At 47.7% G+C, this 23,437-nt stretch overlaps 1 protein-coding gene across 1 annotated transcript in view; it reads left to right on the top strand.

Moving 5' to 3' along the window:
• HIP1 (huntingtin interacting protein 1) overlaps window positions 1-23,437 on the top strand; it is a 158,182-nt gene that overhangs the window by 122,254 nt on the left and 12,491 nt on the right. Inside the window, 17 exon segments of the mRNA XM_038539146.1 lie at window positions 3,959-4,099; window positions 6,333-6,390; window positions 10,215-10,290; window positions 10,396-10,536; window positions 10,843-10,940; window positions 11,291-11,363; window positions 12,014-12,082; window positions 12,084-12,198; window positions 12,891-12,979; window positions 13,565-13,681; window positions 15,463-15,564; window positions 15,794-15,937; window positions 16,406-16,541; window positions 18,345-18,431; window positions 18,936-19,043; window positions 19,128-19,261; window positions 23,292-23,402. Coding sequence (XP_038395074.1) covers window positions 3,959-4,099; window positions 6,333-6,390; window positions 10,215-10,290; window positions 10,396-10,536; window positions 10,843-10,940; window positions 11,291-11,363; window positions 12,014-12,082; window positions 12,084-12,198; window positions 12,891-12,979; window positions 13,565-13,681; window positions 15,463-15,564; window positions 15,794-15,937; window positions 16,406-16,541; window positions 18,345-18,431; window positions 18,936-19,043; window positions 19,128-19,261; window positions 23,292-23,402 — 1,799 coding nt within the window.

Raw genomic sequence — 23,437 nt, 5'->3', positions numbered from 1 at the left:
GGAGTTGGCCACACTTCAGGCTCCCTTCACTGAGAGTTCTGGTGCCTTCCAGCTGTCAGCCCCTAACACTTCCTTGACAAGAACCAGGAAGGAAGCAGTCCGTTCCCTTCTCTCTGGGGTCCCCTCTTCCCCACACCTGTCAGCATGGCTCCCCCTTCTCTCCCGGGGAACAGAAGAGCCCATTTTCTAAGATTCAAGATGCTCCATGACAAGTGTTCAGCTCCATGAAAGAAAGGATTCCAAGCTGGGAATATTCGTGCACAAGCTTGGTGACCTTCTCAGCGTTTGGACATGTGGGACCCACTCTTGGGGCTCTGATTTTCTCAGGAAAAAACAGACACGTTCTCACCCTGAATTGCACCTTCCTTTGGCATGTTCATCTGTGCAACCAATACTTACAACTGGCCTGTTACCAGCTAGTGCTGTGCCAGGCCTGTGCCAGGGAGTCAAATGCCTTTATACTTGAACCAATCAGTTCAGTGCAGGATGTATGAGAGGAACACCACGAACAGTTGGAAACCATGATTTGTAGGAGAAATAAGAAGGTACTTGGCTTGCTAGCAACCTTCTTCTACAAAAGTCAATAGACAAGTAAAAATGAAACACAAAAGAGAGTCCCTGCCCTGAGATGGTCCCCAGCCAAGTAGGAGAAATGGTATGGATGCATTTTTTTTTAATCTTTTTTATTTTTTAAAGATTTATTTATTTATTTTATAGAGAGAGTGCACACAAACAGGAGGGACAGAGGAAAAGAGAGAATCTCAAGCAGACTTCCTGCTGAGCTTTGAACCCAACTTGGGGCTGGATCCTACAAACCATGAGATCATGATCTGAGCCAAAACCAAGAGTTGGATACTTAACCAACTGAGCCACCCAGGTGCTCCTACCTGGCTGTTTTTGTTTTGTTTTAAGAGTTTATTTATTTATTCATGAAAGACACATTGAGAGAAGCAGAGACATAGGCAGAGGGAGAGGCAGGCTCCCTATGTGGAGCCTGATGCAGGACTTGATCCCAGGACCTCAGGATCATGACCTGAGCCACAGACAGACGCTCGACCACTGAGCCACCCAGGTGCCCCTACCTGGCTGTTTTTATATGTTGATCACTTGTATCATTACCACTGGATGCTGAGCTCCTTCCCAGAATCAGGAACTCATCTTTGAATTATCTCCCTCTGTTCTAGCCTAGTACCTGATATAATAGCAAGCGCTCCATGAAATTCAAGAATTGCTTCAGATAAACAGCAATGAGGAAAGGACAGGGGAACAGTGTTCATAAAACAGTGTCAATATCTAGCCCAATGCTGTGGGGTTATTGGGATTAAATCAGCCACTTAGAGCTTTCTAGTGGAGGGAGCTACCCCAAGTCTTGGCACAAACCCCTCAATGGTTAAATGGTGGTGGCTTTCTTGCCTGTGAATGAGCACTGACTTGGAATCAAGAGCCCTCTACTACTCATCTCCCCCATTTCCCATCCCATCCCCAGTTCCCTACTGAGTGCCACAAAAACCAAGGGAACTGGTATTGGAAGAAGCCTCCCCAGTTTCTGAGTCTTAGTCTGTGACCCTGCAAGGTTCCGACCTGTACCCTCAGGTCCCTCTGGTTTTCAACTGTGGGAAACACGGGCCAGTTCCAGTTAACATTAATTTCCAGCACTAGGGATCCCTGGGTGGCGCAGCGGTTTGGCGCCTGCCTTTGGCCCAGGGCGCGATCCTGGAGACCCAGGATCGAATCCCACGTCGGGCTCCCAGTGCATGGAGCCTGCTTCTCCCTCTGCCTGTGTCTCTGCCTCTCTCTCTCTCTCTCTCTCTCTCTCTCTCTCTCTGTGACTATCATAAATAAATTAAAAAAAAAAAATTTCCAGCACTTGCAACCGTTTTTAAAGTGTGGTCCCTGGACCAGCAGCAGCTCCTGAGAACTTGTTAGAAATGCCACCCCCCAGGTGCCACCCTAGACCTAATGAATCTGAATCTCTGAGGGTAGGGCCCAGCCATCTGTGTTTTCACAGCACTCCCACCACCACCAGCCCCCAGCCAGGTCTACACTGTCCAATATAGTAGCCACTAGCCATGAGCGCCTATTTAAATTAATTATAATTAAACGGCATTAAAAGGTCAGGTCCTCGGGTGCACTAGCCATATTTCAGGCACCCAGTAGCCACATGTGGCAAGCATAGGTACACAGAATTCTTTTGCACAATTGCTACTGGGTGATTCTGCGGCAAGAGAACCAACCACTCAGCTAGGAAATCCAGTTTTCAACCCTGGCTGCCTAATAGAATCACCTGGGGGGCTTTTGAAACCTACTGCTGTCCCAGGCCTACCCCAGACCAATTAAAACAGAATGGGAGATAGGGGAGTTACAGGCAAACATTAGATTTTAAATATCCCCAGGGGATTCCAATCAATCACAAAGCCAACACTGAGAACCACTGCCTTGCTCTGCACTTGACTCGACATTGTCCTTGAGTACCTACAAGACCTTTTTGAGGTACGGGCTATTAGAATCACCTGCATTTTACATGAAAGCACCTGGAGGCACAGAGAGGTTGGGTAACTTGTCCAAGGTCACACTGCTCTAGACCTTACCGGATGCCAAGGGGCATTCCTGGAAAGCGGCGGGCAGGCTGGAAGATGGAGCAGTCTGTGATTCCTTGCCAGAGTGGAGTCCAAGGAAGCCAGTAAACTTGAAGATGGCTGCCTTGCAGTGACAGCTGCTTTTAATTTGTGTCAAAAAGAAAAGCTGCCTTTTAATTAGAACTGTTTGGGATTTTTTTTTTTTCTTTTTTTCTTTCAACTGCCAGAGTAAGCCAGTTAACAGGGATTAGTGTAATCAGGAAAGACTGAGCACAGCAGCTCTGGGCTCTCCTCCTGGGCAGTCCGGCCCACTGATTTTTTTTTTTCAATGCTGGCCACAGTGGAGTCTGCAGGTGTTGGGCAGCCGCTACAGGAAGGAGTTCAGCCCTGGCCAGTGGTGTGCGCTGAGGGTCCACAGCCAGGCATCTGGTTGCTTGGTTTAAGAACAAGGGGTATGGGGTGCCTGTGGGGCTCAGTCACTTAAGCATCTGCCTTCCATTCAGGTCATGATCCTGAGGTCCTGGGATCGAGCCCCGCATGGAGGAGCCTGCTTCTCCCCCTGCCCTTCCTCCTGCTTGTGCTCTCTCTGTCTCATTCTCTTTCACTCTTTCTCTCTCAGATAAATAAATAAAATCTTTTTTAAAATTTAAAAAAAAAAAAGAACAAGGGTTACGGGGCACCTGGGTGGTGCAGTTGACTGAGCATCCAACTCTCGGTTTCCACTCTGCTTGAGATCTCAGAGTCGTGGGATCGAGCCCCACGTCAGGCTCCACATTTTGCATGAAGTCTGCTACAGATTCTCTCTCCCTCTCACTCTGCCCTTTCTGCTCATGTCCTTTCTCTGTCTCTCTCTCTCTCTCTCCCTCTTTCTCCTTAAATTAATAAATTTTATAAAGAACAAGGGGTAGGAGGCAGAGGGTAATGTGGAGGGGTCTGTAGAACAAGACACTGAGGGAGTGATGTGCTGTCTGCAGAGGGCAGTAATTCTGCTGACCTGCCCCCCAAGGACCAAAGGCAGCCTTTGATCCTGATGGTTCATCCTCCCCATAGGTCCCCCCACTGTCCACCCAGGGCTCCTGCACATGCCCCCTTCTGGTGTCCCAAGACCCTGTGGCAAGCCACCAGGAAGCTAGGGCTGAATTATTCCCTCCTTCGCGTTATGATCAATGTTTGCTATTTCCCCCCACACATGATTGCCTTCAGGGGCTCACTCTGTCTCCTCACCTGTTTCCCTGTCCCACAGGAGTGTTGTAAGGGGGTAACTACATCAGATGACACAGTGCAGGTCCTTGGCATGGGTCAGACCCCTGCTTCCTGCCCCTCTGAGAAGGTCACCTGCAATTTCCTGTCCCTACTGCCTGTATCCCCTTTTTATTCTCTAGTGTTCAATTCCCTGGACATGTCTCGCTCTGTGTCAGTGACGACAGCTGGGCAGTGCCGCCTTGCCCCGCTGATCCAGGTCATCTTGGACTGCAGCCATCTGTATGATTACACCGTCAAGCTCCTCTTCAAACTCCACTCCTGTGAGTATGCTTCCTGCCAGAAGGATTACAGCCTGAGGGTGTCCCTGAAATGCAGCCTCGAGTGTCTTTTCTGCCACACCTCCCAAAGGCCCTAGAGCTCCCAACCCTCTTGGGAGTAGAGAACTGCAGAACACAAGCTTTGGTGTGCCCAGGGAAGCACCTGGCTTGCCACAGTGGTGTCCTGGGATGGCCCTTTCCCTCTACTTCTGGCTTCACCACATATCTGTCCGTACATGTCATGTGTTCTAGGGACCCACACGAATGATACCAGACCTGGCCTGTCCAGGCACAAAGGCAGTAGTTTCCAAAGTGTTCATCCACACAGCTTCTCTGTACAAGTGGAGGTTTGGGGAAATAGAAAACCTAAAGCAGAGCTGTTTTAGCACACAGTGGGCCATCCCCTCTCCGGCCTCAAATCCCTGGGATGCTTTTGCAGATTCTATTTTGGAAACTACTGATCTTGGAGAGTTCTTAGACTTCTTTGCGCCTCTTTGTTTAAAACAATGTGTGTGGGTCCTGCTCCTGCAGAGTCTGCGTTGGTGGGTCGGGTAGGTTCCGGTCTGCGTTGTTAAGCCTTATACCCCAGGCGAAGCTAATGTGGGTGGTATCTGGGCCACACTCAGAGGTGTTCACCATGAGGGATATACACATGCAGAACGTACAAATGATGGAGAGCAAAGAATGGATAATGAATGGATTATAAATGAATATATGAATGAATAAATTCATTCATTATATGAATGAATAAATGAATGGATACTAGCAAGGTTTTATGGCCCTGACAAAGAGACAAGGATGCATTTTGGGAGACCGAGGCAAAAGGCATACTCTAGAACTGTGGTCATTGATGAAAAGTGGGTTTGATTATTTAGGCAGGAAAGAAGAAGCAGCATCACTCAGGTTAATCCAGGAGCATCTGGTGGAAGGGAGGTGGGGATCGGTTGTTTAAGCCTTAGGAAGGCTTTTGGAGCAAGTGGGCACACCGGGAGGAGCAGGGGGAGGACTGAATCCCAAGAGAAGAAAGGTGGTTGCCCTACGCCGTATATGCTTGTTTAAAAATGAATGTTTGACTTTAGAATAGTTTTAAATCTACAGGAAAGTTGTAAAGATCATTCAGAAAGTGCCCACATACCCTGAACCTTGTTCCCTTTATTAATATCTTACATTAATGCAATACACTTGTCACAGTGAATGGACCAGTATTGATATGTTATTATCAACTGAAATCCATACCTTATCCAGATTTCCATGGCTTTTACCTAACGTCCCATCCAGGACAGGCGCGTCACATTACATCATTGTGTCTCCCTAGGCTCCACTTGGCTATGACAGCTTCTTGGACGTTCCTTGTTTTTGACAACCCTGACAGTTTCAAGAATTGGTCGGACACTTGTACAGTGTCCCTCAAATAAGTCTGTCTGATGCTTTTCTTATGAATGGACTGGGGTTAAGGGTTCTTGGGAGAGAGGCCACCAAGGTAACGTGCCACTGCCATCCACTGTATACTTGGCATTTTTAATTATCATATGTTATATACATACTCCCCATGTATACCAAATAAATGTACCACGTATGCAAAAATTACTAAAATGTACATTTAAGGAATAAAACAAGAAATAAAAGGATCACTGAGTTGTGATCTATTGTTGAGGTATGCAGAGTCATACAGTCTTAGAGGAGAAAGGACCTCAGGGAACCTACTCTAGAGCGGAGGAGGCTGGTCTAAGAAGCTGCTGCTTGTCCAACATCATGCCGTTGGCCGTGACTGAGTGAGCCCGGACCAAGATCCTGAGTGTGGCCCTATAGTCTTTGCCTTCTGACAAGCATTCTCTCAGGCAGGCTCTCCGGATCCCTTCCAAACTAACATGTGTGCTGGACCTATCCAACATACCTCTCTGGGAGAGCCACACCTCCACCCCTGCTGGGGGTCTGTGTTGCAGCTTGGTCAGGTCACCATGGCTTCTTCTGTGGTCAGGGATGCAACTTCCAGCCCACCGTGCCCAGAATGGCTCACATTCCAGAAACAAACAGGACAGATTTGGAGGGAAAGCGCCCCTAGACTCACCGCTGGTCTTTCTGGACCTCCTTGGTGACCTGTCTCTGGGGCAGCTTGAGGCTGGGCTGGCCACAAGCCTCAGGGTAGATGGTCCTGGCCCTCTGGAGCCCCACTGTGGCTTGCCTGGTCCTCCTGTGGTCATCTTCTTCCCTCTCACTCTTTCCCAATTTCTCCCAGGTCTCCCAGCTGACACCTTGCAAGGCCACCGGGACCGCTTCATGGAACAGTTCACGAAGTAAGTGGCTTAAGTGAGAGAAACGAAGGCAAACCAAAAAATTGTATAAACTTGATTAATTCTTGCAAGAGCACTTGCTTTAAAATAATTGAGGAGGGGGCAGCCCTGGTGGCTCAGCGGTTTAACACCAACTTCAGCCCAGGGTGGAATTCTGGAGACCCGGGATTGAGTCCCATGTCAGGCTCCCTGCATGGAGTGGAGTCTGCTTCTCCCTCTACCTGTGTCTCTGCCTCTCTCTCTATGTCTCTCATAAATAAATAAATAAATAAATAAATAAATAAATAAATAAATAAATAAATAAATAAATAAAATAATCGAGGGCAGCCCTAGTGGCTTAGCAGTTTAGCGCCGCCTTCAGCCCAGGGCATGATCCTAGAGACCCGGGATTGAGTCCCACGTTGGGCTCCCTGCTTGGAGCCTGCTCTAACCTCTGCCTGTGTGTGTGTGTGTGTCTCTCTCTCTTTCTGTGTCTCTAATAAATAAATAAATCTTAAAAATAAAATAATCAAGGAATGAGAGTATCTTCATGATAAAGCACTACAACAAAGGAAAATAACTAGTACGGCAGCAAACCTACCACTGGCTGGTGAAGCTATCAGTTCTAAGCTATCAGTTCTCTCATAAAACCCACATGAGTGGGATACCCAGGTGGCTCATCAGTTGAGCATCTGCCTTTGGCTGAGGGTGTGATCCTGGAGTCCCAGGATCAGGTCCCACATTGGACTCCCTGCAAGCTCCCTCTGCCTGTGTCTCTGCCTCTCTCTCTCTGTGTCTCTCATAAATAAATAAAATCTTAAAAAAAAAAAAACAACCCACATGAGCATGTCGAAGAAGGAGATTCCATGCATTCATTCATCACCTGCTATATGCCCAGGGCTTCATCCTCCATTTCTTCTCCCTACATTCTCACACCATGTATAGTCTTATACTGTGTGCATAAAAAGGAACACCCAGATTTGTACCTCTGGCTACGTCTTGCCTCTGAATACCAGTCTCACATACTCAGTTGTCTCTTACATCTCAAACTGAGCTCTAGGGTTTTCTCCCAGGGCACCTGGGTGGTGCAGTTGGTCGAGCATCCGACTCTTGGTTTCCACTTGGATTATAATCATGGCATTGTGGGATTGAGACCCATGTTGGGCTCCATGCTGAGCACACACAGAGTCTGCTTCAGATTCTCTCTCCCTCTCCCCATCCCACTCATGTGCTAGCTTGCTCTCTAAATAAATAAACAAACGACAACAACAACAACAACAAAACAATTTTTTTCCTCCCTGGCCTTTTCCATCTCTGTAAATGCTCCATTTAGGCCAGAGATCTAGAACTCACCATTGTCCTCCCCCAGATGTTCTGCAAATATATCTTGGCTCCGATTGTAGCTGCCATCTCTCGGGCTACTATTGTTGTGCGCCAGGACCCTCCAATATGGCGGGTGTGCCGGGCTTCCACTCTCACCCCCTGCACTCCTATCCCTCCCCGGGGATAGAACAACCTCGTAAAGACGTCAGTCCCTTGCTCAGAGCCTTTCAGCAGCTTCTCATTACACCAGGAATCAAATCCAAGCTCTTCTCCGTGGTCTACAAGACCCTGCTTGCCATCTCTGATCTCATCTTTAGGGCTTACAGTGTTTCTGCCACACTGAGTCCTTTTCCAGTTCCTAGAACATACCCAGCTCATTTCTCTGTCAGAGCCTTTAGTGCTTGCTGTTTCCTCTGCTTGGAATGCTCTTCTCCCAGCCTAGCCAGCTCCAGGTCATCTTTGGTTCCCTCCTCACAAAGGCATCTTTTTTTTTTTTTTTTTAGATTTTATTTATTTATTCATGAGAGAGAGAAGCAGAGACATAGGCAGAGGAAGAAACAGGCTCCCTATGGGGAGCCCGATGCAGGACTCGATCCCAGGACTCCGGGATCACGCACTGAGCCAAAGGCAGACACACCCCCTGAGCCGCCCAGGCGCCCTGGCCTTAAGTCTTAAATCTATTATTTAAATGTTGGGTCTTCTTCATTTCCTGTTCCTCCAACCCCACCTTTGCCTCCTCCCACCACATATCCTGTAGCCCCGCACCTCATTTATTTTTTTCATAGTTCTTAGAACAGCTTCATTTCTGCTTAACTATCCATTATTTCATCCCTAACCCCTGATATGTAGCAGCCAATTATGCATAAATATTTGGAGAAATCACTAAGCTAGTAAGCTAGCTGTCTTGTCTAGAAGAAGTGCTCATCTGACTAAGGGGCAAATTACTCTGTGCATTTGGGAAAGAAGATCGTGGGTAAGAAGAGAAGTATACCTCATCTTTCATGACTTGTGCCCAAGAAGAAGGGAAGGAGGGGACACCTGGGTGGCTCAGTGGTTGACCTTCGGCTCAGGTTGCAATCCCAGGGTCCTGGGATCGAGTCCCTCATCAGGCTCCCCACAGGGAGCTTGCTTCTCCCTCTGCCTATGTCTCTGCCTCTCTCTGTGTGTCTCATGAATGAATGAATGAATGAATAAATAAGTAAATAAAGTCTTTAAAAATAGGAAAGGAAGGAATGGCGTGAGAGAACGCAGATGTGGAGAACCCAGGTGTTCTGACTCTTGTCTGTTAATTTCTTCATCCCTGACAACAGAGAAAAAGCATAGCTGCCAAATCCCAAGCCCAGTCTTCTCTTGCTGTTTCCTGAACAGCAGTCAGAGAACAGGTTTAGGGTTGTGCCAGCCTCCCGGGTTCCTTATTCCATTTGAAAACCTTTATATGTTTATTCCATAATAAATGACTTATTAAATCCTAGGAGACAGGCCCTGGGGCTGATTTCCTGGAATGGTAAATTCCAGTAGCTTATGAAAGCAATGCAGCCTATTACTGTTGGCTCCAGCCCAGAAAGAGGGGGATGTGTGGTCAGGTGATTTTATTTCCTTTAATTTTTTTCTAGCTTATAAAAATCTCTCCTATGAGTGAGCAGCCGCCTCACTTTTCGTCTGCATAGATCTGGCAGTTACCTGAGGCCTCAGTGTCGTGGAATTTGGGAGGAGCACCAGTGACCTCACAGGGGTAGTCCCAACGTTGGGGTCGGAGGGTTGTCATGAGACCCCAGGGGTTTAGTTTGTTGGGCTGAGCTGGAGGAGATTTTGTGTTGCAGGGAGTGGGTGCTGAGACACACAATCCTCTTTCCTCTCAGGAAATCTGTCTGATGCTCTCCGCTTTCTCAGCCTTCCATGTTTTGATTCAAAATGGAGACCCAAAGAAGAGGAAAAAATTTGGTTTCCTCACTCCCATATCCACCCAAGATTAGGACATAGTATGAATAGATTGCTTTTCTTCAACAAAGTCTTGATGAGTTAATTCCTCTGTGCATGGTACTCTGGCAAACCTAGATCAGCAGGGCCTGGTCTGTGCCTTCTAGAAGCTTCTAGTCCAACTGGGGAGCTAGCACGTAGCTCCAGAACAAAGTGAATTAATTAAAAAGGGATCTACTTTCATAATGAAGTTCCCCTCCCCATTCCTACGGTTAGGTGGTTTATCCTCATAGTAAATTTATTTTCACGTTCTTCTAACCCAAACATTCCTGGGAAGAGACATCCACCAGGCAACAGCGTAGATTCTACAGTGATACAGAAATTTGTTATGGAGTGATCTACTCTTCTAGAGGATTCTGTCCTTTGAATCCTCCCTTCCTGATCGCTGCAGTAAGTGAGGACTGGCTACAGATAACCTCCCCTGCAGTGTCACAATTGAAGCCCAGCACCATGGAGGTCATCTCCTTGACAGCCCACGCCTTGGGCTGGGCAGGCAGCAGGACAGCCGGGTGGTGCCCAGCACCCCTCAGGCTCTTTTCCACCCTCAGGCTGAAAGATCTGTTCTACCGCTCCAGCAACCTCCAATATTTCAAGCGGCTCATCCAGATCCCACAGCTGCCAGAGGTAAGCGTGCCAGGCTCCACTATAGGAGCTGCTGGGGCCAGGGTGCTCTCAGAGATCTGCAAGCCTGGCGTGACACAGTGTGAGGGTGTGTCCTTCCGTCTTTAGAACCCACCCAACTTCCTACGGGCCTCTGCGCTATCAGAACACATCAGCCCTGTGGTGGTCATCCCAGCTGAGGCCTCATCCCCAGACAGTGAGCCGGTATTGGAGAAGGATGACCTCGTGGACATGGATGCCTCCCAGCAGGTGAGGAAAACCCCGAACCTGAGGATTAGGTGTCACAGCAGGTGGCGAGCCCCACGTGCCTCCCGTTGTGCTGCCCCATACACGCAGAATGGGAGAGCATCTGGCCTACACCCTTGGGTTGTAACCAAGCTTGACCACCTTCTAACCCAGACTGAGCAACCCCTGGGCTACAATCCCTATGAGGGACCTGAGATGGACTTGTACCCAGTTAAGAGAGGGTCCTCTTATTAAAAGTCACTCCTCTGACCCCCACACAGAAGCCTCTGGATCTCTAACTTTGTCCTCACTCCTTTTTGGTCAACACAGAATTTATTTGACAACAAGTTTGATGACATCTTTGGCAGCTCGTTCAGCAGTGACCCCTTCAATTTCAACAGTCAAAACGGTGTGAACAAGGATGAGAAGTGAGTCTATGCTGGGTGCAGGCAGGTGGTACAGAAATTACATGATGCCAGGGTCCGGCTGGTCTCACCTGGCGAGATGCTCCGTGACACTTGGGCCCTGAGGAAGAGAAGTGTCTTGATCCCCAAATATGGGTGTCTGTAATCCCAGAGGGAGATCAGATGAGGCCAAGATAATCTGGGGATGTGATAATCTGGTAACACGGAGGGTCTTAGCATATAATTTATGGAATTTCAAAGAACTTTCCCCAAATGAACACCAGCTTTTAACTTCCTCCCCTGATCTCCCAGCTCGCCTTTAGAAGGAAAGAGCTGGAAGCCTGGTGAAAGCAGCCTTGTTCTTCTGTCCCCAGGGATCACTTAATTGGTCAACTGTACAGGGATGTCACTGAGCTGAAGGCACAGCTGGGGAGCATGAAGACTGAGGTATGAGGCAAGGGCTAATCTGGTTCTGGGCTTCGCCACGATATGACATATTCATATTAAATTGGCTTCCCAACACTTGTTGGACCACATTTTAAGGTGGGGGCTCATTAGTAGTCCTGGTCCTCCTGTGGTCTGCATTTCCATTGTTCCTACCGTGAGAATAACTTTTAAGCCAAGCCCCGTGTCCCTGTGGTACTTGGAGATAACCATCATTTCCAGCTGGCCGTGAAGCCGATGAATGGTGAGAAAGGCCTATCCTCCTCCCATGGTGATTGGAAGGTTTGATGTGTAACTCAAGGCGGTTTGCCGTGTCTGGGGTGGTACATAGGCCTGCACCTCGGGCCTGCAGCTGGCCAGAGGCTTCACTCACTAGGACAGGCGAATGTCACCTCCCTCATGCCAGCTCGCCCAGGACTGCTTGCAGGCCGCTGTAACAGGACCAGCATTCCCCTGCTGTCACCCTGTTGTGAGCCAGGTGGCTTAGAATGACCAGGCGCTTCAACTCTCATAAGCCGTGGGAGTGGTTTGTTAGGCAAGCACAGGTGTTTATTAGGTCAGGGCTGGAAGCCTGGGAGGACGTGCTTCTCCTGCCCAGCCCAGCCAAGCCCAGAGGCACAGCACTGGGGCTCACTGGTGAGTCCGTCCCACAGAGCCAGCGGGCTGTGCTGCAGTTGAAGGGCCGGGTCAGTGAGCTGGAGGCCGAGTTGGCAGAGCAGCAGGCATCTGCGGCAGCAGGCAGCTGATGACAGCGAGTTTCTCCGGGCCGAGCTAGACGAGCTCAAGAAGAAGCGGGAAGACACGGAGAAGGCCCAGCGGAGCCTGACAGAGATAGAAAGTGAGTCCGTGGGGCTGGGGCTGAGGGTGGGAATGTTAGAGTCGGGCGAAGGATGCAGCTGGGCCCCAGAGGTGAGAGCCCAGCAGGTGGAGAGCCCCAGGAGCAGCACTACTCAGGATATGGGGACAGGAACTGGGAGGTGGCAGTGGGGTGCCTGCCTGGGGGACGGGGTGTCCGAAGGAGAGACAGCCTAAGAGAAACTCGACATAGAATCCAAAAACACTGATGAAGCAAATGCCACGTGCACACACTCACACTCAGGAGGTGCAAATCAATGCAGTGATCTGAATTCAGTGGATTCTTTTTATTTTTTAAATTTTTAAAAATTTTTTAAAGATTTTATTTCTTTATTTGTGAGAGGCAGAGGCATAGGCAGAAGGAGGAGCAGGTTCCTCACAGGGAGCTCGATGCAGGACTAGATCCCAAGACCCTGGGATCACACCCTGAGCTAAAGGCAGACGTGCAATCACTGAGCCACCCAGGTGCCCTTCTTTTTCTTTTTTCCTTTTTTTTTTTTTTTTTTTTAAGACAGCTTCCCAGAGGAGTTTATTTCAGTAGGACTTTCCAGGGAGAAGAACGTGTATGCATTTGTGAAAAGCAAGAAGGATGTTCTAGGGACTCTGGCTTGTGGAAAGGCAGGCATGGGGTCCCAGTGGAGGGTAGACTGCTCATCTTGGCTCTTGACAATACAGGGAGAGCCCAAGCCAACGAACAGAGGTACAGCAAGCTAAAGGAAAAGTATAGTGAGCTGGTACAGAACCATGCTGACCTGCTGCGGAAGGTAGGCCCCTCCACCCACCTCCTGCCCTGCACCCTGCACCATCCCCATGCCAGTGAGACAGCTACTCCGTTCCCCACCAGTTCTGCATGGGTCACCATCCCTTCACAGAAACCACTGCTCTTCAGGCTCGCTTGCCTTCCATGTCTTGAACTCTACTTTCGATGCCAGCCCTGATTGGATTATCCCCGTCTTTATTATTCTTTTATTTATGTATTTATCTATGTATTTTTAGAGAGACATCGAGTGGGGGGGGGAGGGGAAGAGGGAGAGGGATAGAATCCCAGGCAGGTGCCACGCCCAGTGCAGAGCCCAATGTGGGGCTTGATCCCACGATGTTGAAATCATGAACTGAGTCAAAATCAAGAGTCAGATGCTTAATGGTCTGCCCCACCCAATTGCCCCTATTTTCTAAATACTTGAGTGCCGAGTACCTGAGGATGACAGCTTTATTCTGGCTTCTCTCTGGGTATAAAAGTGATTTCTGTGTTCAGCTATCTGAATGCTGTCATTTGTTCTAGAAGAGAGATGTCCCTGAGCTGTTAATCCTGAGATAAGCCAGTTCAAGACACTGTTTTTCCCTTATAGAATGCAGAGGTGACCAAACAGGTGTCCGTGGCCAGGCAAGCCCAGGCGGATTTGGAACGAGAGAAAAAAGAACTAGAAGACTCTTTCCAGCGCATAAGTGACCAGGCACAGCGGAAGGTGAGGGGAAGAAGTGTGTGGGGAATGAGGAAGGGGTATGCCCAAGTTGGAGGTGGGCCTGGGGCACTGCCCAGGTGGAAAGATCTTGTCTTTCATCCATGGGCAGCCTTGTGGATTAGAGCTCTGTGAGCGTGCTATGTGAAGCATGAGGCACAGGACATGGTGCCCGATACAAAAAGGGTTAGAGGCATGGTGTGATAACGGGGCTCCAGCTGAGCAGGTGCATCAGGAGAGGCTTGCCAAGGGTGAGTCTAGGACAGTTGAGGGAAGTAGTTTTGGCTCTGGATATCAGAGAGAGATGCTAACATTTATGAGGACTTGTGGCCAAGAGAACCCCCCAAAATTGGAGTGGGATTGGCAGACAGGTCCTGTTGCAGTAAGACAGTCAGATGGAGAAAACTGAATGCATTACACTTAAGGATAGTGGCTTTCATGCTTTTCTTTGACTCAGAGGAAGAAATACAGTCTATTTAATGGAAATAAAAAGTTTCACACAGCAGCAATACTCATCCCTACTATGTGGATGCTTTTGGATACTTTTTTTTTTTTTTGCTTTTTATTTCATTTTTAAAAATTTTTATATTTATATATTTTTTAAAGATTTACTTATTTTACAGAGGTGAGGGCAGGGGCAGAGGGAGAGAGTCTTCAGCAGACTCTGAGCTGAGTATGGAACCCGACGCAGGGCTCCTTCTCACAATCCTGAGATCATGACTTGAGCCCAAACCAAGAGTGGGATGCTCAACCTACTTTGCCACCCTGACACACCCCTGTTTATTTCATTTTTTCAAAATATTAGCTGTGAATTTTATTTTTTTTAAGATTTTATTTATTTATTCATGAGAGATACACAGAGAGAGAGAGGGAGAGACACAGGCAGAGGGAGAAGCAGGCTCCATGCAGGGAACCCGATGTGGGACACGATCCCGGGACTCCAGGATCACGCCCTGGGCCGAAGGCAGGCACCAAACCGCCGAGCCACCCAGGGATCCCCCTAGCTGTGAATTTTAGTGGATTGCAACCTGCTTTTTGAAAAATACCACATACTAAAGAAATCCAAGAAAGAGAATTGTTTCAAGATGATTAGATTCAGCAATATACCAGGTTTTGGTGTCTGAATTAAAGATCCAGTTCTGAAAAGGAAAAAAAAAAGATCCAGTTCTGTGTTAATTATACTTTAATTTAAAAAATAAAAAACATTTTCTATAAGAAAAGAGGTTTAGTTCTATTTTAGTTAGTATTATAAGCTGAAACATGACATTTAGGAAATGTCCCTAAAATTTTCTCCTTGACATTCCACTTAGCCACTTTCTGGAATACTTTGGGCTCTCACCTACTCCCACCCACTTTTTGCTGGGTGCATCCAACCTTGCATACAAGAAAGTACACAAATCTCCCATTGATAGGTTGGGGATTTTTTTTTTTTAAGATTTTATTTTTAAGTAATCCTTGCAGCCAACATGGGGCTCGAACTCATGACTCCCAAGATCAAGTGTTGCATGCCCTACCGACTGAGCCAGCTGGGCGCCCCCTATAGCTTGGGGATTTTTTAAAGATTTTTAAAATTCATTTATTCACAAGAGACACACACAGAGAGGCAGAGACATAGGCAGAGGGAGAAGCAGGCTCCCTTTGCAGGACTCAATCCCAGGACCCCCGGAATCATGACCTGAGCCAAAGGCAGACGCTCAACCACTGAGCCACCCAGGGGATTTTTATATGTGCTTATCCATTGCAGCCACCACCCAAATCAGAGTGCTCCTGTTTTTCCTCTTTTTCAGACTCAAGAACAGACGGAAGTACTAGAGAGCTTGAAGCAAGAACTTGCCACCAGCAAACAGGAACTCCAGATTGTCCAAGGCAGCCTGGAAACTTCTGCCCAGGTTAGCATAACCCCTCGTCCTTGTTTTTTCCCCTCTAGCTTTTGGTCCTGCTATCACCTGGCATCCAGCCCCAACCTGGTCCTATCTGTGCTTAGAGTGTGCTTGGGGGAATAAAGGTGGCAGCTTAGAGGTACCACCTCCTATTCTGTCCAAGTGGCCTGCTGGTGGGTCTAGACTCCTGGGAAGTAGATCGTTTAATTCTCCCTCTATAACATGGTTGACACTGCAGTCAGAGGCAAAGTGGGCAGCCCAGATCGCTGAACTAGAGAAGGAAAGGGGCAGCTTGGCACATGCCGTGGCTCGTCGGGAGGAGGAATTAGCAGCTCTTCAGGAACAGCTAGAACACACCCGGCGGGAACTGACCAGTGCAAAGGTAAGTGACGGATGCCCGCTCCAGATGACCAGTTCTGGGCTCACAGCCATGGGCCTCAATGATGTATTCATGGAGATGGGGTGGGGCAGGGACAGTCCGTGAAAGCAGGTGGGGCCACTGGCCGATGGTGAAGGCATTCTGTAACCATAGCTCCAAACGCCAGCATGCTCCGTGTCAGCCACAGAGCAAAGCTGCCTCTTTTTCACATGAGAAGAGCTATGCCTGACATTGTCTATGAGCACAGAGAACGGGTTACAGCACATCTGTCCCTGTAGCTTCCAGTGTCACACACTTGTGCACATCCACAAAGTAAAGGAGTTGTTTTCTGTGTCAGGTGGACCGGCTTAGGCTTCATTAGCAATAGCTTGAGTTAAGATGCCAGGAATCCCAGCTACATCAAAGTGGATGCTTCCCAAAGGCTCCTGATGGGGTCCGTGTCAGATTCTCACCTCCCTGGACCATTTCTAGGAATCAGAGTGCCAGCTTGCCAAAGACCAACGAAGAATGCTTTTGGCGGAGTCGAGGAAGGCTGCAGAACAGGTGGTACGGGAGGCCCTGCGGAAGCTCGAGGAACCTACTCTAATCAGCTGTGCCGGATCTGCAGGTACCCTCCCCACCCCGGTCTGCTCACAGGTGCGAATTCAGTGTTCAGTGTTGACATGGAATCCCAAGTGACACTGAGCTCAGGTGTCCTCAGCCTGAGCAGGTCAGGGTTGCCTGGCAATACCCAGGCTCCACCCTAAGATCAGTTCAGCCGGTAGCTCTGTGGCCCAGGGGCTGGGCAATAGTACTTTCTGAAGTGGATGTGATACCACTGCTCCATGCAGCAGGTTATGCTGATGAAACTCACTGGGAGCAGAGCCCTGATAACAACTCCAAGCATCAGGGGGAGGAGGAGCAGACGGCCCTGTGTCTCTCTGAACAGGAAAATATCTGAATGAAGAGATGGTTGCACAGGAGCTTCAGGCCCACACGGGGAGCATCATGAAATGTGGCGGGGCAGAAACATTGAGAATACCCATGCAGTCTCAGGCATGAACAGGGCCCAGTCTGCATGTTCCAGAGGCCTAAGGTGGGGCAGTGGCTGGAGCCAGAGAAGCCCTGTGGATGAGGAGGGACTTCAGAGGTGGCAAAGCATCCAGGCCCAGGGCATTGGTGAAATCATGGGTGTAGCTACAAGAGGGCCACTGAGGACAAGGCAGATGCAAGGAAACAACCAAGAGTCAGTCTTCATAATCAAATAAAAATGTCTATGGGATGCCTGGGTGGCTCAATCAGTTGAGCATCTGACTCTTGATTTCAGCTCAGGTCATGATCTCAGGGTCCTGGGATCAAGCCCTGCATCAGGCTCTGCTCTGCACTCAGCATGGAGTCTGCTTGAGATATTCTCTCTCTCTCCCCCACTGCTCCTTCCACATTCATGCACGCTGTCTCTCTCTTTCTCTCAAATAAATAAATCTTAAAAAGAAAAGAAAAGAAAGAAATGTCTCCATTTGGTGACGTCTACAGCAAGGACTGTTCTATCTTATTCAGGAGGGAACCCGTCTGTAAGGAAACCCAGCAGTTAGAGAAGGAGTACACTAAGTACCCAGTTACTGAGGGAATGCCAGGAAATGGGGCAACTGTGGGTGGATTCTGAGGAGAGACTTTCTCCCAAAGCTGGGCTTTGAAGGAAGATGATGGACATGAGCCAGTGGAGGGAAAGAACCGCAGGGGATAATACACAAACTGCTCACCTAACTGAGTGGCTCGCAGTGTGCCAGCCACCATTTTAAGTGCTCCACACACCTCCACCCAGCTAATTCTCACAATAGTGCTGTGAGGTGGTACTGCCCCTCTGTTTTCAGATGAGGAAGCAGGCATGGATGGCCTGAGATCATAACCAGTAAGGGGGGAGCCAGGAGCCACACCTATGCAGTGTGACATGAGCACTCATACTTTAACTCTTATGCAACAATCTCTGTGGACCTGCATCCAGAGGCACAGAGTGGGAATGGCTATGTGGTATGCACAGCATGAGCACAGATTGGCCCATGGAGCCAAGGGTCTGGGTTCAAGATTAATGAGACTTTCAAGGTCCTTGAAAGTCTTACCAGGAAGGCCTGGATTTGATTGGGCAAGCAGACAGGAGAAAGGAGAGGCTGACTCTAAGGCTGCTGATGTGGTTTGCCCTATTTCTTGGCTAAGGGACTTATTGGGTTCAGAAGCTCAGCTTTTGAAGCTACAGTAGGAGAGTCCTGTACAAGCATAGTCAACCCTCTTTCCTCCACCCCCCCATCTTAGGGCAGCTCCTGCAGAGCTGAGGCCACTCACTAGGTAGGCTCATCCATCACATGGCTTAACCTCATAGGAATAAAATGAGTTTGACAACTCTGGCTCTGACTTTGCCCTATCTCCCCTCTCACAGATCATCTTCTCTCCAAGGTCAAGTCTGTTTCCAGCTGCATCGAGCAACTGGAAGAAAGCTGGAGCCGCTATCTGGCCTGCCCAGAAGGTAAGAAAGGTGCAGGATAGGGTCTTTCGCTTAGTGACAGCTGGGCAGCATTCAGAAATGCTTGCATGTGGAGGTAACAACGGGTTCCTGTGCACGAAGAAAGGGGTATGTGTGGGACGCCTGGGTGGCTCAGTGGTTGAGCATCTGCCTTTGGCTCAGGGCATGATCCTGGGGTCCTGGGATCAAGTCCCGCATCGGGCTCCCTGCAAGGAAACTGCTTCTCCCTCTGCCTATGTCTCTGTCTCTCTCTCTCTCTCTCTCTGTCTCATGATTAAATAAATAAAATCTTAAAAAAAAAAGAAAAAAGAAAAGAAAAGAAAGAAAGAAAGAGAAAGAAAGAAAGAAAGAAAGAAAGAAAGAAAGAAAGAAAGAAAGAAAGAAAGAAAGAAAGAAAGAAAGAAAAAGAAAAGAGGTGTGTGTAATCCGTAAAGCAGGGAAGGAGGTAGGGAGAGAAAGAGAACACCCCTCAACAGCCCTGAGCAACCTCCTTTAAACTCCTGGCAGATGTCAGTGGGCTTCTCCACTCGGTAACCCTCCTTGCTCACTTGACCAGTGACACCATGGCTCACGTGAGCACCACCTGCCTTCGAGCCCCGCCGGAGCCTGCCGACTGTGAGTACCATGGCTGGGGGACTGGTCTGGAAAGTAGGGGGAGCAGAGGGCCTTCAAAAGTCCTTGGTTACCTTGCATCTCCAGCACTGGCCGAGGCCTGCAAGCAGTTTGGCAAGGAAATCCTCCTCTATCTGGCTTTCCTGGAGGAAGAAGGAACGCAGGAGAATGACAGTACAGCCGTGAAGAGCTGCCTTAACAAGATATCCACTATTGCCGAGGTAGGAGCTATGTTACTAGCGGGGGAGGGGGCGGGGGGGTAGAAGTTACAGTGGTTCTTGGGGATGAGTGCTGGTGATCTCTTAGATGGCCTAAGCCAGTTCTTTCTGCGCTTTCCACTTGGCTCAAGAAAGTGAGAGCTGGCAATGAAAAATCTGATCCCCTGAACAACTTTCCAGTTGTAGCTCATGCATTGGCCATGCATAGAGGACCTACTGTGTGTTCGTTACTAGGCTAAGCAGTATCAAAGAAGAGTAAGCATAGTTTCCCTGTTTTTCCAGGATTTGTATCTGATTGAACAGGTTAACATCTCATGTGGAGGTAACAGTGTATTTATTGATTTAATAAAGATGCAGTGAGTATGTCGTACATGATGGGCAATGTGCCAGATGTGGTTGGACAGAGACCAACAAGACATTGTCTCTATGGGAAAGGAAAATAAGGAAATCACTCATTTCTATATAGTAGGATGAGAGTAGTAATCAGCTCTGTTTGAAGAGTTAAGTACAAGGCAATATTTACTTAATTCCAAAAATGGGTCATAAATAATATTAAGTCCAAGGAAGGAAGGGATCAGGGCCATAGTTCAGATTTTCATCATCCCTCATCTGAACTCTTAAAACAACTTTCTGATTAGTTTTTCTGCCTTTGGCCTCTTTTTCTTCTGATCTCTTCCAAAAACAGATCTGATTAGGATTTCTCATTTGATAACAAAAATCAAATTATGTAATGTGATAGCCAAGGACCGTCACAGTCTGGCCCTTATTCATCTAGATCCCTCCCACCCACCACCTTCACCTTGTGATGTTGGTGGCTAGCACTGCAGTATAGCTGCCTGCCTGTCTCTCTCCCTTGTGAGTCCTCAAAGACAGAGCCCATACCTTATTCACGTTGTTCCCTCTGTCCCTGGTGTGGTATCTGGCAGGTGGTTAACACCCAGCAGATGTTTAATTAATAGAATATGCACATAGAGAGCAAAGCAGATAAAAAAAAATCAGAAGGGGAGGAAGGTTCATACTGGGGAGAAGAGGGCAATGAGGTAGGGAATCGTCAATGTCTGAATAAAGGAAGACTTTGGGTAATGGTGAATTGGTAACCTTTCTTTCAATAGAATGACATGATCCTGGTGATATTTTAGTGTTATTAAATTGCTGATGGGGGCCTAGGCAGTGTTACCACAGTCTGCCTTTTGCTGGAGATAGAGCATCTTCTCCAGGGACATGCAGAACCAAGTCTCAGTACGCACACATAGTATGTAGGACGCCATGAGATGAGGAAATAAGAATCAAATTAATTGGGCAGCCCCGATGGCCCAGTGGTTTGGCGCCGCCTTCAGCCTGGGGTATGATCCTGGAGACCTGGGATCAAGTCCCACGTCAGGCTCCCTACATGGAGCCTGCTTCTCCCTCTGCCTGTGTCCCTGCCTCTCTCTCTCTCTCTGTCATGAATAAATAAATAAAAATCTTTAAATAATAATAAACAAAAGAATCAAATTAATTTTAAAAAGCAAAGTGTGAGAGGAAGATCCTGGTGCATTTCCTTTCTATCAATAGGACTGACCAGATGTTTAGAAGCTCTTCCCAAGACAGGACATAGAAAATGCCAAATAAAATTTGGGGGAAAAAATGTTAATTGAATCTGCACTGGCAGAAAACTAAAGGAAATTCTCAGAATCAGACACCAAAAGGGTGCAGGAGCCAGTGTTTGTTCATCTCTTGGCCTAGAGCTTGGATTTTAATTGGCCGTACACATAGAAGAGAATTAAGAAACAAAACCTAGGCCCAAGTAGCATAGAAGTTTGGAATACAGAGATTTCCTCCCCAAAACACAATTCCAAAAGGTCACACCCCTAGTGAATGGGGGAAAAGCCTACTCTGTTGGAAAGATCTTGTCTCAACCTTGGTTATAGGGGAAGAAAGGAGGAAACACGGCTGGCTAGGGAATTTCTAACTACAAGCCACCTGTCCATGGGTTCAAAATCTATATCTACTATCTGTGTGGCCTGAAAAAACCCAAACAGAAAATTACAGTAGTCAGGTTGTTAGGGGCCCAGGTACCTTAGTAGAAGCAGATCCAAGTGGTCTCTGAAAGGATATACTTTGTATCTAAACCCCAAAGAACTTTCACAGATAAGACACATAAGTTCGCCATAAATGTATTTGACATGTTAAAGAACTTTTTAAAAGGTATTTTATAAGTGTGACAAAGGACTAAGATATTTCCAAAAGTAACTAGATATATTTGAAAAACAACCACTGAACCACGTTCCAGGATGAATCTCACACATGGACTGCTGAGTAAACAAGCAAGTCCTAGGAAAAGTGTATACAGTTAGGACTCCTTTTATTTTTATTTTTTATCTTTTTTAAGATTTTATTTCTTTATTTGAGAGAAAGAGACAGAGATAGAGAGCACAAGTGGGGAAGAGAGGGAGAAGCAGGCTCCTGCTGAGCAGAGAGCCCAATGTGGGGAGATCCCAGGACCCCAGAATCATGACCTGAGTCAAAGGCAAATGCTCAACTCACTGAGCCACCCAGGCACCCGCTGTTGGTGGGGTGCCATAGCTCTAGGTTCCCTTTTATTTTTTTTTTAAAGATTTTATTTATTTATTCATAGAGACCGAGAGAGAGAGAGAGAGAGAGAGAGAGAGAGGCAGAGACACAGGCAGAGGGAGAAGCAGGCACCATACAGAGAGCCTGACATGGGACTCAATCCAGGGTCTCCAGGATCACACCCTGGGCTGCAGGCAGCACTAAACCGCTGCGCCACTGGGGCTGCCCCTAGGTTCCCTTTTAAATAAAAATCAAAACAGGCGCCTGGGTGGTTCAGTGGGTTAAGCATCCAACTCTTGGTTTCAGCTCAGGTCATAAATCAAGTCCTGCATCAGGCTCTGCGCTCAGTGTGGAGTCTGCTTAAGACTCTTTTGGTAAAATAAATAAAAGATCTTTAAAATAAGTAAATAAAGGTCAAAACATATGTACATAATGTTATACTGTTTAAGGATGTATTTGTATGGAGTTTTTTAAAAAGACACAGTAAGCATTCTCCTGAATTCTGTGTTTATCTTGAGGTGGGGAGCAGGGAGGAGATGGCATTAGGGTGGAATACAAAGGAGATTTTAAAGGTACTGATAATGTTTCTTAAGCTATTCCTGAAGTCAGGTGGTAGATCCATGGGCCATTGTTCTTATTCTTTAAATCAAATCTGTTTTATACTTTGTAGATATAACAGATAATATTTTCAGAATTCACAGGCTTTGCTGTCAGCCCTGAGTTCAAATCCCTGCTCTGCCATTCATTAGCAGAGTGTCTAGGGTCAAGACATTTGACCTCTCTGAACCTTGGCTTCCCATCTGTAGAACAGGACCAGTAACTGCCTCATATGATCACTGTGGATGCAAAGTTAAGTAAGAGGCAGAATGTCTAGTTGGAAGACATCACCCACATTTGAAGATTTTTTTTAAAAACCTCCCAAGGGTCACCTGGGTGACACAGTCAGTTGAGCTTCTAACTCTTAGTTTTGGCTCAGGTCGTGATCTCAAGGTCATGACCTCAAGCCCTGCATCAGACTCTGCACTCAACATGGGGTCTACTTCAGGATCTCTCTCCCTCTCCCTATGCCCCTCCCACTCTTGCTCTCTCTCAAATATTCAAATAAATAAATACATCATAAAATAAATAAAATAAAATAATAAAATAAAATAAAATACCTCCTAAGCCACAAATACAATATATTGCAGCTGTGGGGTCAAAGTCTAAGCAGCTGCAACTGAATGGCCTTGTGGGGGCTTTCTAGAAGGCAGGGATGGCTTTCTAGAAGGAAAGGGTTTCTCAGTGAGAGTCAGAGGAGGCTGGAGCATGAGGTTCTGGGGTTCACGCAGTAGCAAGTTCTAGACAAGGCCTGCACAGGAGACCCCTCTATGGGTTCCAGAAGTGTGTTATGTGGCAGGGCCCTCTTCTCCTACCTCTGCCACAGGAGAATAGAGAAGAGATCAAAGAGTCATTGCAGCCTTTGTGATGATGCTGTTCACAGGAGCTCCGGCCCAGAGGCCTAGACATCAAACAGGAGGAGCTGGGGGACCTGGTGGACAAGGAGATGGCTGCCACTTCGGCTGCCATTGAAACTGCTACGGCCAGAATCGAGGTATGGAGGTATTTGCCATGTTTCTTAGGGCAAGG

Source organism: Canis lupus, chromosome 6 (assembly GCF_011100685.1).
Source record: "Canis lupus familiaris isolate Mischka breed German Shepherd chromosome 6, alternate assembly UU_Cfam_GSD_1.0, whole genome shotgun sequence".
Lineage (NCBI taxonomy): Eukaryota > Metazoa > Chordata > Mammalia > Carnivora > Canidae > Canis > Canis lupus.
Note: the sequence above shows the minus strand (reverse complement) of the source record. Positions and strands in the feature narration are given on the sequence as shown.